This window comes from Dipodomys merriami, unplaced genomic scaffold (genome assembly GCF_024711535.1).
Source record: "Dipodomys merriami isolate MVZ:Mamm:240054 unplaced genomic scaffold, mDipMer1.0.p SCAF_420, whole genome shotgun sequence".
Lineage (NCBI taxonomy): Eukaryota > Metazoa > Chordata > Mammalia > Rodentia > Heteromyidae > Dipodomys > Dipodomys merriami.
The window spans coordinates 940295-955898 of record NW_027205827.1 but is presented as its reverse complement, the minus strand read 5'-3'; the positions used below and the strand labels follow the sequence as shown (position 1 = coordinate 955898).

Below are 15604 nucleotides of genomic sequence, written 5' to 3'. Positions count from 1 at the left end.
AGAAGGGAGTTTCAACGATGGAGGAATGGAGGCAGAGATACAAGGAGGAAATCAAGCAGGGCATTGGTGGCTTACACCTGTAATCCTAGCTACTCAGAAGGCTGAGATCTGAGGATCGCCGTTCAAAGCCAGCCTGGGTAGGAAAGTTTGTGAAATTTATCTCCAATTAAACACCCCCAAAAAAGTCAGAAATGGAGCTGTGGCTCAAGTGGTAGAGCACTATCCTTGAGCAAGAAAGCTCAAAGCTCAGTGACAGTGCCCAGACCATGGGTTCAAGCCCAAGGACCAGTGCCACACACACACACACACACACACACACACACACACACACACACACACACACACACACACACACACACACACACACGGAGGAAATCAGGGACTTCTGTGTAGCAGATCTGCTGTCCAAATTTCTGTTTTCTGCCTCTACACTATGTACCTTCCCTCTTCCAGAAGACTGAGTCCCAGAAGACTCTGTGGTCATCCCTGTCCAATTGCTGCCAGCAGCCTAGTTAATCTATGCTCTTGCTTGATTTTGTGATTCTTGCTTCCACCATTAATGGATGAGGAGCTGCCATCCCACTGGGAACTCTGCCTGGCCCATAGCCATTTGTATATGGAGCCTGGTAATTAGGGCTATAAGAATCAGGAGGCCAGAGGACAGGTTATGTTTAGACAAACTTGAGGAAGTTCAGCTACTTTTCTGACCTGGTCTCCTGGGTGTTTGCACTGGGGTGGCCTCAGCTTTACCTGCTAACATGCGCTTGGGAAGGGGTCCCAGGCTGCTGCTCCTACCATCCCTGAGAAGCTAGAGTCCATAGACTTAGAAAGCCATGGGCAGCACTGTGCAGGGCAGCCTTACTGGGGTCAAGTCTTCCATCCATAAACTAAGCAGCCTTCGAAAGCTCCCTGACTTCTCTGGGTCTCAGCCCTCCTAGAAACTGAGATTAACTGAGCTGGCTCACTCCATGGGTTTGCTAGATAAAAGTACTTTGCACCCTACAAAATGCTCCATAAAGGAGCAGGGTCATTCCTGCATGTGGCTAGGGATCCATCCTACCTTGCGAAAGGTTGGGCAATGAGGATCCAAAGGTGTGCATTAGGGGGACAGGGTGGGGAGGATGTGCGTGTTCCACAACCTCTTGTTTTCCTCTAGCAGCAGAAAGGCACAGGTTTTGCTCGGGAACCTGGCAGGCCTCACCAGCATTGGCAAGGCCCAGGGCAAGAGTGTACTCAGAGGCCATTGCCCATATGTCTCAAATTTAAAAGGCATAAATCAAGCTAACAAACCGTTAAATGAAATATGCTTCATCCTCCCACCTTGTTAAACATGTCTTCAACACAATCTAGAAGGCTGGGCTGGAATTTAGAATTCTGGGGCTCCTTGGTGTTCCATGCCAGGGTATGCAGTGTGGGAAATGCTCACCTTACCATCACCTGACACACTGCTCTCCGCAACCCTGGCTCTACTCTTTACCATGAAGGACCTCACACACCTGTGGGACACCTAGGCCTCACATTCAAGCTCTGTCAGCCTCCCGACAAAAGGCTCATCCAGGGACATGGGCTGTCTTCAGAAGAACAGCCCTGAGGATGAAACTGGAAGGGGCTCCAGGGTTGGGAGAAAGGGCACAGGCATGGCCCCTTGGCTGGGTATACTTCCCCTGTTCCCTGGAACAAGGGGCACTGCCCTTAGAGTGCAGACTTCTAAGAAGTGGCTCCCCAAAGTGGGGAATCTCTCTTACCTGGTATAAGAGTGTTTCTAATTGGCTTCTGGTGTCACCTGGCCTTCCACTTGCTGGGTGACTTAGCATGTCCCAACCTCTTTCTGGCCTTGATTTCCTTGTTAATAAAGTGGGATGAATGGATCCTTCTACTTCTCAGAGTAATAGTTTTGAGGCTCCAAAGAGGGGGATGGGAGACAGTAGTGTGGGTTTGGAGAAAATCAGCCCTTAGAATTCCCAGGCATGGAAAAGGGCATGTGGCCTCTACAAATGACTCCAGCTGGTGACAATGCTGCCCAGGAAAACAGTATGACAACATCCCATAGAGATTCAATTTTTCTTGTGCTTAAAAAAATATGCTTTATAAAAGAACACCGTGGGTATCTCTGCTATGCTAATTCCCTTAATACACAGCCCACAGTACCACAATACTGTCTTGCTTTGTCCCCATGATGCAAGAGGACATAACATGATGTCTCTCTTTTCAGATTTTCTGAAACTGACATATCGCTGGATGGAGGAGATCAGGTCTCAATGGTGTTCAGTTTAGAATCAAATGACAAGGCCATCAACAACCTGACTGTCTTGAACATATCATCTCACCCTCAAAGAGTAAGGCCACCAAACACACCTTAGAGGCTTCTGACTGGTTCATACCACATACACTAGGGAGAGGGGGTGACAGTCAGCAGAAGGAAGAAAGGTCAGGGGAACCTCCTTACTGGCTGGCCCTGGATCCTTCTATGTTCAGATTCCCCATGTGGCCAACAAGGCTGCTTGAGTGACAGACAAGTACCCTCTGTCTGATGTCCTCCCCAGTGCAGTCCCACTAAAGACTCAGCTGCAGGAAACAGGTTGAGCCGACTTCTACTGATTTATTCAGGACTGCTTCCCAGATGTGTGGAGGTCAGCTGGGCTGTTCAGGGGGCTTCCCTCCCACTGAAACCCCGTCCGCTGCCTGCTGTGGAGACGCCAACAGTGCAAACTCACCAGGCACCATCCCTGTCAGCGTCGGTGCAGAGTAGCTGCCCTGTCCAGCGGGGGGGACGTGTGGAGGGTACCCGGGGAGGGTTGTGCTCGCCAAGTCGCGGCCTGAGGAATCAAAGCAACAAATCACTGGGTGAGCATCTCCATGGCCAGCTGCTCATCCCAGCATCCCAGACACGTCTGCACATTTGTCACGTCTGGTCACTGAACACCAATGTGCCCTCAGCTTCCCCCATTGCTCATGCATGCTCATATGTGCTCTCTCTCTCTGAAACACACACACACACACACACACACACACACACACACACACACACACACACACACACACATATCTCCAGTCATCCTCACTGTGCTTAGCAAAAGCCAACAAGCCAGGACTGAGGCCCATCCATGGGGCAGGGACAATAGAGATGTCACACAGCATCTCTATTGGAAAGGCCCACAGCCTCTCAAACCCTCTTGCCAGTTCTGTGTAACAAAGTCACCACGGATGAGACTGTCACCTGGACCTTGAGAGATCACACTGTTGTGACTGATGTTGAAGACACCAGGCTGTCCTCTCTTGGAATACAATTTGGACTTCTCTACCTCTGCTCCATTGCTTCTCATGGGCATTCAACATCAGATCCTCATCCTCCATCTGCACATTGTCTCCATCGCAACCTTCACAGACCTGTTCCTGTGCTCCCTCCTGCCCCCACGTTTCCCTCCTGTCCTTTGACAGTGGGTGGGCAGGGATATTCCTGCCTCACACTTTCCAGTTCCAAATCTGGCCCTGTACTGGTGTCTCCTACCCTGGCCTAGAGCTGTCCTTCACTCAGTGATGATGCAAAGAGCTCCTCCCAATACCAAGTGTGGTCCTGGCCCTGGCATGTATAGGTGAAGGCCCTGCTCCATAAGCAGTAACCACTCCAGTGGTGAGACTCCAGCTCTTACAGGCTTATAGTTTTGAGTAAATCCATAAACCAATCAAGCATTCAAATGTGCTTGAATGTAGATCAGAAAGAATGGAGACACCATAAGAGAGACGGGGTGAGAGCTGCCTGTCTCTTAGGGAAAGGGCCCACAGCCCCTCAAACCCTTTTGCCAGTTCTATATAGCAAAGTCATCATGGGTAACACTGTCACATGGGCCTTGAGAGATCACACTGTTGTGATTGATGTTGGACCTTAGAGGACCTTAGCCTATGGTGGACGGGCAGTTGTCCTAAAAAGAAAGACAAGTACCCTTATCAGCCATCCCAAGAAGTAGTGGGGAATGAAGTGGCCCTGGGACTAGGGAGGGAAGGTGGAACCTTGGTCTCCTCTGAACATGGACAGTGATGACAGGGAGGTTATGGGGGAACCAGAAGAAGCTAAGAGATATAGGTGAGTGACTGCTGACCGTACAGAGTCAGATGGGTCTGTATAGCATATAGTAGCCTCCTTGAGGCCTGGAAACATAGGTAGATGTCTTGAAGCCCAGACCTACTAGTAGGTAGCCACAAGAAGAAGGCCATCTCTAACCAATGTTTTCCAAAGAATGCAAGCAAGCCCTTGGTGAGAGCCAGTGAATGTTATCTGAATAAATAAATAAGGCCTTCTAGTGCCATCGTTCAAAGACTGACTAGCAGCACTCAGAAGATGTTTCATTTCACAGTTCTGTCTACTTTCCAGAACCTCCCAGAACACAAGGCAACACCAGACAGAAGTCCTTCCCTGACTCTGCTCATCACTTCCCTAGTTTTGGGTTGGTCATCCTGGCTCAGGTCTCTTAACTTGAGTCATCATTAGAGAAAGATGAATTCTGATAGCCTCCATCCCCCACTGCATCCATCAGAGCTAATATGGCTCCCCATGATAGCAGGGATTAAAAAAACTGAAGCCAGTAAGACTGGCCACTGGGGAGTTAAGGTTGCCTTGACTACCCCTCCTGTGCCTCACCTCTCTTCCTTCAATCAAATATCCACAGACCTCTATGGCAGCTCTTCTCTCTGTAGAGTGGGAACTCCAGGGATCAGATCTTTTTATCCCAAGGTTGGAATTGCATAGACCTTGAGAGATTTAGTCTTACTAAGGAAACAGAAGCCAGTAACAGTCTCTTTTGTCCATGCTCAAGAACCAATGCAAGAAGGGCTCTTAGGAGCTCTTATTAACCAACCCCTGTTGCCTGGTGCAAAGACTGAGACCTAAGGTAGGGAAGGGGAACAACTGGCTCATGTCCTACAGGGACAGGTGGCAGAAAAGGTACTTCAGCCCATTTCTTGACATCAGCCTAGAGCTTTCTCTAGGGGGAGCAGATGGTACAGAATGTCAGTGGCCCAGGGTGGTTATAAAGGCATCAGAAGCAACAGAGCACATGCAAGTTACATACTCAGTATATGATTAAGATGCCAGTGGCCAGATGGTATGACAGGGAGAAAAGACAACCAATGGCAAAGTTGCTTTAATAAACTGTCTCCCCTCCCCATCAGTCAGGAAAGTATCTCTCACTCTGGTCTGCCACCAAGCTCACACCCTGATGATGACAATGATAAAGACATACATTGCAACTATAAAACACCAAATGGTGTCCTAAGTATTTTAATGGTTAAGTCACTCAACAATCCTAGGAGGTAAGGTACTGACAGGATCCCCATCTTAGAGGAAAATGCAACTTGTTCCAGACTACACAGTGTTAACGTTCATGCAGCTGGCCACTCCGCCCCACTTCGCTGCCTTGAAGTAGGGCAGTCTCTGTTTCTGGCCACAAGTCCAGAGGCTCCACTAATTCTCAAACTGTATACTGTCACTATTACTTCTTGGTTGTATCTCCCAGAAGGAAACTGAATCATTTATTTTTTTACCGATGAGCATGTTGCAGGGAGGCTAGGACACAAGGAGATAAATGCCCAGCCTGCTTCCTAAAAGATGGGCACTATCTTGACAGGAATATGATTGTATGGCTACCAACACCCTTCCAGCTGCTTGGTGGAAGAAGACATTGAGTAGGGAATGAACTTACGCATCAACACTCATTAGATCTGAGCAAGGATGGACCTGGAGTCCAGTGCTCCTGCCTCCTGGGATTGGGTTCTTCTTTCAGTAGGGGGTTGCCCTTTTGGTATTGTTTAGCCAACAGTTTCTGCCACTGTACACATGCTTAAAACCTTGATCCCTCAAGCAAAGGTTTAGAAAATCAGAGCCTCACTGAAGCGCTCAACTCAAAAAGCCAGATAAAAAAGCAATAAAAGCAACCTAGGGTAAGGAGTAAGAAGGAATCAATAAAAAATAAAAGTAAAAGGTGATTAGGAAACAGAACAGATATAACAAGTAAAACCCAATTTAAAAGGCCAATAAGATAGACAAACCTAGGTCAAGATAAAAAAAATGAATGAAGAAAAGGAATGAAGAGAAGATATAACCAGAGATACAGGAGAGTGTAGATAAAAGAATAAAATGCAAATCTGGAAATCTCAGCTTAAAAGGTACATTTTAGGAGCACCTGACCTCCTTACATTTAAGGAAAACATGAATTAGCAATATTAAACTCAAGAACAGTAGATATGACAACAGAAAGACTTAGGAAAATAGTCTTTTCTCAAAATAAGTACCTCACCATTTAGCTTCTTGTACAAATTTTGCTTATTTTTGTTTACATTAAGTTCTTTTAATTTTTCAAGAGATACATTCTCAACTATTAAATTGTTCCATAACATGTTAAACCAAAAAACTTACTGATTTATTTCACCAGGTTAGAATAATTCTGATATTAAAAAATATCACAACACCTAGTTGGTAGTTTCGCAACTAGATGTTTGTCTTTATATCGCATGATTCATTAGTACTCTCATGATATATTAGTATAGAAGCAAATTGTTTAATTTCTTCATTCTTGCTGCTATTAATTAACACTGGTTGAGCAATATTAGAGAAACAATATAGTTGATGAACAAATGAAGTTTATTCTAGATATGCAAGGATGGTTTGATAGTAAATGTTGGTCAGGATTTCATATTAATGTATCAAAGAAGAAAACCAAATAATTATCATAGATTTGGAAAAGGTACTGGTTAAGATTCAGTATTCACTTTTTAGTAAGTATTAAAATATACTTCTTTGATCTTCTATTGATTTTAAACCTAAAGTCAATATATTTCATTGTTGAAATATCTGATAAATTCCTAAATCAAAAATATGTCAAGAAAGCCTATTATCAACATGATCACTGAAAATTGTGCTGAAGTCTTCAGACAATACAGTAAGGTAAAATGGAGACATAAGAGGAATAAATATGGAAGGGAAAAAATCCCCACATTCCCATTAGCTGTATATGTCTTGACATGGAAAGTCCTGAGAGCTGGTTTATCCATGAAAACCAGTGAAAATGCTGGTACAACAGGCAGATAATAGCTGTCCATAACTGTGGGTTTTCTACATTCAGTAACTTTCACCACCTATTTAAGAACAGTCTTTGTCCTAGGACCTTCTTAATCTGTGCACTATAGGTGGTCTTTTTGAGCCCTGTCAATGCCTGCTCTCAGTGCCAGCTCCCGAACCTCCCCCATGCCTTTGCTCAGACTGTTCCACTTTTAAATCTTCCTGACATTCCTATCAGTTAAATATTGTTCTGCCCAATCTCCAAGTCCCCACTTTGAAAGCCTGTTCTTCTGGGGAGACCTTTTCTAGATACTTCAAAGTCCTTGCGGTATCTACCTGCTGAAGGTACTTCTGTGCCTCTGACCCCTATCCCAATGCAAAGAAAGCATCACACAAGACAAAACACAGACAAGCTGCAAGTGGTAGCACTTCGAATGATATAACAGCTCTATTTAATGCTAAACACTCTTACATATATTAACTCACCTAATCATCCTAGCAACCCTGTGAGGTTCAGACCATCATCTTGTAAACTTCATGAAAATCCCTTCTTTTAACCCAGGTGGTTAGGATCCAGCCTGAGTGTCCATTGGTGGGCTAAGACATTGGTGGTGGGAGAGGGGGTAGGTGAAGAAGGTGGATGGAGTTAGGCAGCAGGGAGGGGTAAGCAGGTTAAAGCAGGAAAGCAAGTAGGGTCAAAGACTGTGCAAAACTAAAACAGGTATCATGCTCATTTAGGATAAAACTCACAAAGTAAATCTGGCAAACCTACAGCTCTGAGGGCAAGGCTCTAGCACCTAGTACATTGCATGTACTCAATTGCTATCTATGGGGCAGGACAAGAAGGCTACCCACGGCACTTGGATTTATTTCAGTCCCACTCTTGCTTCTGAACTTGCATACAACTCAAGGCAAGTCATACTCCCTCTCTATAGATGCCCCCTTGCCAGTTTCAGTCACCCCATCTTTGAAAAGAGCTCAGTTCACCAGTCTTCCAGAGCCCTACTTGGAAAGCTCCTACTGGCCTGAGAACATATACACCAAGAGCAAGTTCACTATGAATATAAAGCTTCAGTCCTGCAACCCTAGACGGACCCTAATGTTGCTGTGGATGGGTTCCCAGGCCTCCCTGGGATGCTGGTAGAATTGGTGAGGCTTTGCTCAGGACTGGCTGTCATATGAGCTTCATTTCTTTCCAGTCTTGGCCACCAGGACAGCAGTGTGCCCTGTAAGCAGATGACAGACTGAGCCAAGCATTTGACAAATTCCATCTCTTTCAATACAGCAACCATATAGATGGTGTTGTGATACCCATTTCACAGAATAGGAAGTGAAGGCTCCAGGTAGTTGATGTGCCACAGGCCTCATAGCTGATAGTAATTATGATGGCTAACATTTTTGTAACATGTTATTCAATGCCAGGCACAGGTATATAATACTAGGTCATGTTCTAAATACCTGGTGTTTTATAGATAAATTGACTCCATTTAATCTCTAAAAGCTCACTAGGGCATTATCCTCATTTTACAGATGGAAATTAAAATGCAGAGAGGTTTTGGAACCTGTGTCTAAATTTCCACAGTTCACAAGAACTGGACCCTCATCTAAACTCAGGCATTTGGCACCAGATCCTACCATATTCCTAGCACATTGGGTTCTCCGTCTGTCTCTGAACTGGAGGTCCCCAGAGATCAAGACCTGCCATCCCCGGCCTGGAACACAGTAGTTGCTCAGATCTCCACCAAGATAACTTTAATGGTTCTACTCATCTCAAGGAACCTGAGGGTCCTTCTCACCAACATCTCTGAAAGCCCTTTGTCAGTCATGAACTCAGCCAAACAACAAGGTCTGATTTATTGGTTTCTGATTTGATGCAACTTTGTCTCTTGGGCAGCCCATTTCTAGGTAGGCACATTCCATGTCTGCTAATGGGGGGAATGTGAATCCAATTAACTTCAAATTTAGCTCATAATGAACTTATCTCATTTTGCTACCAGCTCAGTTCTCATCATGTGGCAGTAATTAACCACTGGGGGTTGTCACTTCTAGACACATGACATGGAGATCCTCCAGATCCCGGTTTCAAACCCTTGCAGAATTCATTACTGTGACAATGTCCAAACCCTTCACTTTGAATACCACAGGGCACCCGCCAAACTCTGACTACCTGATTTCATGGGAGTGAGAGAGCCAAGGCCAGCAGTTACATGTTGTGAATGAGATGAGGTTGGGACAGAACGCTGGCCACAGCTTCAAGGACAAAGCAGGGCTGCCAACCTTGGTTTCAACAGTGCCACGGGGGAAATCCTGACCAGAGGAGGATGGGCTCCACACACAAGGCCACCACTATAAGAGACTATGGTAGTTAGGGAAGAGAAGGACCTCGGAAAAACTGGCAATTGTATCTGCTAGGGACTCTTTACACCCAGGAAGTTGGGACATCCCAGGCAGCAATGACTTCCTGTGGGATCTTAGGAAAGTTCTGCCTCCTCTCTAAGCACTTTTCCCATCTGGACACTAAAATAGTGGGAATGGGAGGCCTCTGAGAGTTCTTTCTACTTCAGGCCTCTCTAAGTCAGTCATGTCCTTTATCTATTGTGGATGGAAAGTGAGGCAGGTAGGTACTAGCCGCTGCAGTGAAGGGTCACACAGCATCTGTCCACCCTGGCCTCTGCTTTCCTGTCCACTGCAACACTCTCTGGGGTCTCTGAATTGTGCCCAGTGACAGAAAGCTAAGGGTCCATCCGGTTTTCATGTTTCCAGGAAAGAAAGTTCAAGAAGGAGCTAGAGCTGTTGATTTTCATGCCAATTGCCATAGGCCTCATCATCATCAGGTGCAGATACCGGGCCAGTGGGCTCATCCCTTCTCAGGATTTTTTTTTCTGATACCAGAGCTTGAACTCAGGAGCCCCATACTTGCTCAACTTGCTCACTCAGCTCTGTCACCTAAGCCACACCTCTAGCCTGGTTTTCGCTGGTTAACTGGATAGAGTCTTGTTAACATTGCTGCTTGGGATGGCTTCAAACATTGACCTTCTATGTCTCAGCCTCCTGAGTAATTAGGATTATAGGCGTGAGCCACTGGCACTTGGCTCATACAAACAGTTTTCAAAGAAGCTAGAGCCCTGGTTTTCATCTAGTTTTATTTTATCTGGCAATCTTTTGCAATGTGAATGCTAGCAACTCGTTTTTAAAATATACCCCAAGGGCCAGAGGAAGTGCCCAAAGGGCACATTTCTACCTTTATCCACACTCAAACCCTTGTGTCTCCACACCTACCAACCCCATCTGCTTAGGAACATGAAATCTGCGTGGTGTCCAGGCACTGCCACATAGGCATCCTCCCTGCTGGTAAAATGGCCATAATACTAAAGAAGATGGCTCCCTAGGCTCTTGTCATCCTCATTTCTGTGGGTGACAGCCATAGCCTCCTAGTCACTGTGGCTTCAAAAGTACCCATCCTTCCTTGTGTCTAGCTCTTCCTGACTCTGTCTCCTCAGTGTCCCCTACTCTATAGCACAGACTGGCCTGCCTGTAATGCACTGTTCCTCCCTTTCCCCCATCTTCCTAGTGACTTCTCCCAGTCCTCCCTGTCCTCTCTGGCCCCAAGTCCACTCAGTGACAGCAATAAAATTCTGTGTCCACTCAGCACTGCAGATGTTTCTCCTGCTGCATATGTCTGACATCTTCCTCGAAGACCCTGTCTCACCATCAGAGCCACAGGAAACCTTTCTGCACCGTGAGTTAAGAAACAGTATTTACAACTTGAAGCAAGAGGTTGCAAAGGTGGGCAGCATGCAGAGTCGCTCAGTGTCATGGGGCATTAATCCATAGGCAGCCCCAAGGATTGTGACTCTGGAGGACACCTGTGCTTAATGAGTTCTTTGCTATTGGAGTAGCAATCCAGCCTTGTGAAGTTATATGTTAATGTGCAGATTTCTATCAAGTGAGAAAAATGACTCTGAAAGGGTGAGCTGTAATGCTGTGTAGGACACTAACAATTTGATTTTGAATGTACTAATCTTATCCTAATATTTTAATTTTTTAATGTTTTTCCTGAGGGGTTAGAGGTTCAGTTCAGTGGTAGAGTACTTGCCTAGCTAGCATGGTTACTAAGGCCTTGGGTCTGTTCCAAGCACACACTTCTCCTGATGAAGAAAGAATAAACTCCTGCTCCTGAAATGTTCTTGGAACCAATATTACCTTTTTAAAGATGTCCTCATTGATTAAAAATAGGATTAAATTTTCATTTTACATTTGCATAAGAATTATATTATGGTTTGGATAAGTACACACAAAGATGTTAAAGGCTCTGTCTCCGGGTAGGAAGTGGTGTAACTCTTAGGAGTTGGGTGTAGTGGAAAGTCCTTAGATCATGGGGACATGTCCTTAAAGGGGATTGTGGGAGCCTGGCCTCTCTCTTTTTATTTTTTGCTTCTTGTATCATGAGGTGATCGTTTTCTCTGACACCTATTCCCCTCTATTGCCATTTAGCACTTCTGCCCAAGTACCACAATCTTGGAGTCCACCAATCTTGGTCTGGAATCTCCAGAACTGAGTTAAATAAACCTTTTCTCTTTATAAATTAATTGTTTTAGGCCATCTTGTTACCATAATAGAAATGTAACATACAACATATGTAAAACTTTCTTTAAAAAGTATATATTGACACCTGTTGATGCTGACATGCGCTGAGGATTTTCAACAAGCACCAGAACAGATGGACAACTGTCACATTGGTGGAGGGGAAAGAAACAGTGTAATGCTGGGGATTTGAGGACAGAATCAATTCTGAGTCACAAATCTCACTGAATGTGTACATGTGCTACATACACCACCAGGCCCACTGTTCCAGCTGGCATTTGAGATGTGTGACAAATTCATATGGGCTGCTCAGAAGTCCTTTTTTGTTCAGATCTGCCACTAGTAAAGGGTGTGTAGCTCCAAGGAGCTTCCCAGGGGATATTTCAGAGAGAGAAGACAATCCTGTTTTAACAGCCCACCTCTGCCTACAGACAATAGACATGCTAATTGCAGATGAGCTTGAACTGCATCCACTCATCCCAGCAATCTGACAGGCTCTCCATGACAGGCTTATTAACTATTAGTTTAGGTGGTATTAGTTACCCAGAAATAATAGCCCTACATTTCTTTTTCCTGAACTACCTAGTCCTCACATGTAACTAGTTCTGACTGGCTTCCCTTTAACTGTCCTGACTAAAAATGTGATCAGGATTTGTAGTACCAGGAAAACAAATCTGAGAACTCAGTCATCAGAAAACTATTAACTAGGTGATGGTCAGCTCTTCCCATTCCTTCATTTGAATAGACTTTGACTGCTTTCCTGGCACCACAGGGAGCTATCAAACTCTAGTCTTATGCTATAGTTTTGGAAGAATGCTTGAATTTCATCTGCTGGCATTTGATAGTAGAAGCCAGGACTTGGTCAGATTTCTACACATATTGGTGGCATGATCTTCCTAAAAGTAGCAACTATTGATCTAATTAGTAAAAGGATGCTAAACAGTAAGGCTGCATAATAGGTAGTACAGTTCTACTGCTCTGTGGGCTCCAGGCTTCCAGCCAGGACAGACCCTGGTCCAGGGACAGGAAAAATGCAGTATTCACAGCAGGACATTTCCCAACCATGGGCTGGTTCTTGTCTTCATTCACTCATTAACGCATTATCTGATATTGCTAGGTTCTAAGCACCTTCTAGAGTACTCTGGGGGACCCAAAGATGATAATAATAGTAATAACCATAACATCATTTATGTAGGCACTGTTCATCTAAGCACTTTGTGTGCACATTTCATCCAAGTATCACAGCCACTCTGGGAAACATAATCCTCATAACACCCAACTTGAAAATAAGTTACCCAGGTAATGCATGTGGAAGCTGGATGCCAAGTGAGGTCCTGATTTCAGAGTCGTTGCTCTGGAAAAACACGCACCCATTGTTTTTTTTTTTTTTTTGGGTCCGGTTGTGGGGCCTGAACTCTGGGCCTGGGCGCTGTCCCTCAGCTCTTCAGCTCAAGGCTAGCGCTCTACCACTTGAGCCACAGCGCCACTTCCAGCTTTTTTTCTTTTTGCTTATATGGTGCTGAGGAATTGAACCCAGGGCCTCAAGCTTGCAAGGCAAGCGCTCTACCACTGAGCCACCTTCCCAGCCCACACCCATTGTTTTCTGTTCAATAGGTCAATTGCAAAGTACACAATGGCACCTCCTGCTTGACAAGCAATTCTAATTCTAGGCCATCACCTGTGGAAATGCACAAAAAGTACACCAAGATTCACATTTTTTTTTTTTTTTTTGTCGGTCGTGGGGCTTGAACTCTGGGCCTGGGCGCTGTCCCTCAGCTCTTCAGCTCAAGGCGAGCGCTCTACCACTTGAGCTACAGCGCCACTTCCGGTTTTCTGGTGGTTTATTGGAGATAGGAGTCTCACGGTCTCTCCTGCCCGGGCTGGCTTTGAACCGCGATCCTCAGATCTCAGCCTCCTGAGTAGCTAGGATTACAGGCGTGAGCCACCAGCGCCCGGCTCAAGATTCACATTTAATATGATTAAATATAATTATTTTAGTGGGAAGGAAGGAAGGAAAGAAGGGATCCACCTGAGTATCATAATGGTTAGAATAAATAATGATACGTCCCTATGATGGAATATTATACAGTTTTGAAAAGTCATCAGTTTCATTTGAATGTGAGGACTATTAAAAGCCCTCCACACTGTATTATTAAATGAATGAAACAAAGTACAGAAGAACATTGTATTCAGTACTATTCCAATTGTGCTAATAAAAATAGGTATGATCAATATCCTAAGAGATGAGTAAAACGTTATTGAAAGTATACCCAAGCCTCTTAGCTTTGGGGAAAAGCACTGTGGATGGGAGGCGAGGTTGAAGGAAAGAGATTTATTTTCTACTTCATTTTTTTCTGTATGGTTTGAATATTAACAACATGCATGTATTATCCTTCCTTTAAAATTAACGTTTCGATTTAAAATTAACTTATTCTTAAGACCCAGCCACAGTCTGTGCCCCAAGGGGCTCTCTCGCAGTCTAGAAGGAGAGATAATAATGAATCTAAGATTCATGACATGCGAGGCTCCTCCCTGTCCCTGACTCTCAGCCTGAGCTGTCACAGGAGAAGCTTCTTGCTTTCCACAACAGCTTCACAATGCAGGAACACTTAGGTTGAGTCACATATTTAAAACTCATGGTCACACCAGCCCCCTACCCCTACCTGACCCTCAGTAGCATCTAGCCCTGCCTGTCTGAAATGCACCATCCAACAGCTACAGCCCCTAGACTCCCTATGAGTAGCTTCAAGGAAGACACAAAGCCTGTCCTAAAGTCGCTCTTGGTCCAACTACAGCAAGCCTAATCTTCATTGGTACATAGTTCCAATAAGCTCAGTGGTTTTGCTTCCGCCCCTTCATGGAGAATATTAAAAGGGAGAGAAATCAGAAGGGGAAAGAGACTTCTAAAGAGCCAAGCAAGCGGATATTAGGAGAGTGAGAGGTGAGCAGCAAGGCCAGCGACAGGAAAACAATATAAGCCAGCCTGAGTGTCCAAACCTCAGGAGTCTGGTGCATGGTGGCAGCACCAGCATTGGCTTACAGACTTCTGGAGACTCTCAGCTGTATTAGGAGGGTCAATAGCACCCATTCACAAAGTTAAGCCTGGGTGCTGTCATCAGAGGAGAGTGAAAGATGTCTTCCAACATGATTGTGTACATCTTATCAAAAAACTAATATGACAAACCATTGATAAGTGCAAGTAATTGTAATTTTTAAATGGTGCCAATGGCTCACACCTATAATCCTAGCTACTTAAGAGGCAGAGATGTGAGGATTGAGGTTTGAAGCCAGTGAGGCTGTGGCTCAAGTAATAGACTACTAGCCTTGAGGGAAAAAAAAAGCTCAAAAACAGCACCCAGGTCCTGAGTTCAAGTCCCAGGACCCAAGTGCACAAATATATACACAAAGCTACCAAGGCCCAGGTTGGAGCCTCGGTCTTAGAAAGGGACTTAGGCTCATAACAATTCCAAACCAGAGTCATGGCCTATCTGTTTCTAGTCCTGAAGGCCAAAGATAGATGTCATGGAGCCAGGACTGGAGCTGAGAAACCCAGCTAGATAATGCTGGTATTTGGAATACCAGATCCCACACTCAAACAGTGAGTTCAATATTGGCATCCAACCAACTCCTGAGGCTCCATGTGAGAGGGAGGTTGGGCAGGTGCCTGACTTTCCATAGAAAACCAAGGCCACCCTGCAGGGGCATCTCCCAGGGTGCGTAGCAAATTAATGTGCTTCAGAGAACATGCATTAAATCGAGATTCTGGGCTGGCGCTGCAGGCTATCAAAGGGCCTTCCCCTTCCAGGGAAGCCAAGTCAGGTACCAGGGCTCCTTTATCTACAGGCTTCTTCTAAGAGAGTGGCTGGGACTCTAGTTTGTAAGCCACTGCCAGTTCTGATCTTATTTCTCTTGTAAAATGCAGCCCATCACCCTACCTTGCCTCTCATGGGCCATCAGGAGCCCTAGATT

General features: G+C 45.2%; 1 protein-coding gene across 1 annotated transcript in view; it reads right to left on the bottom strand.

The window, feature by feature from the left end:
• Positions 1-2631: 2631 nt before the first annotated feature.
• The window catches only part of LOC138807557 (paired box protein Pax-5-like), a 137447-nt gene continuing 124474 nt past the window's right edge, over positions 2632-15604 (bottom strand). The window contains exon 9 of the mRNA XM_069993320.1: positions 2632-2816. Coding sequence (XP_069849421.1) covers positions 2632-2816 — 185 coding nt within the window. The remainder of the gene's footprint in view (positions 2817-15604) is intronic.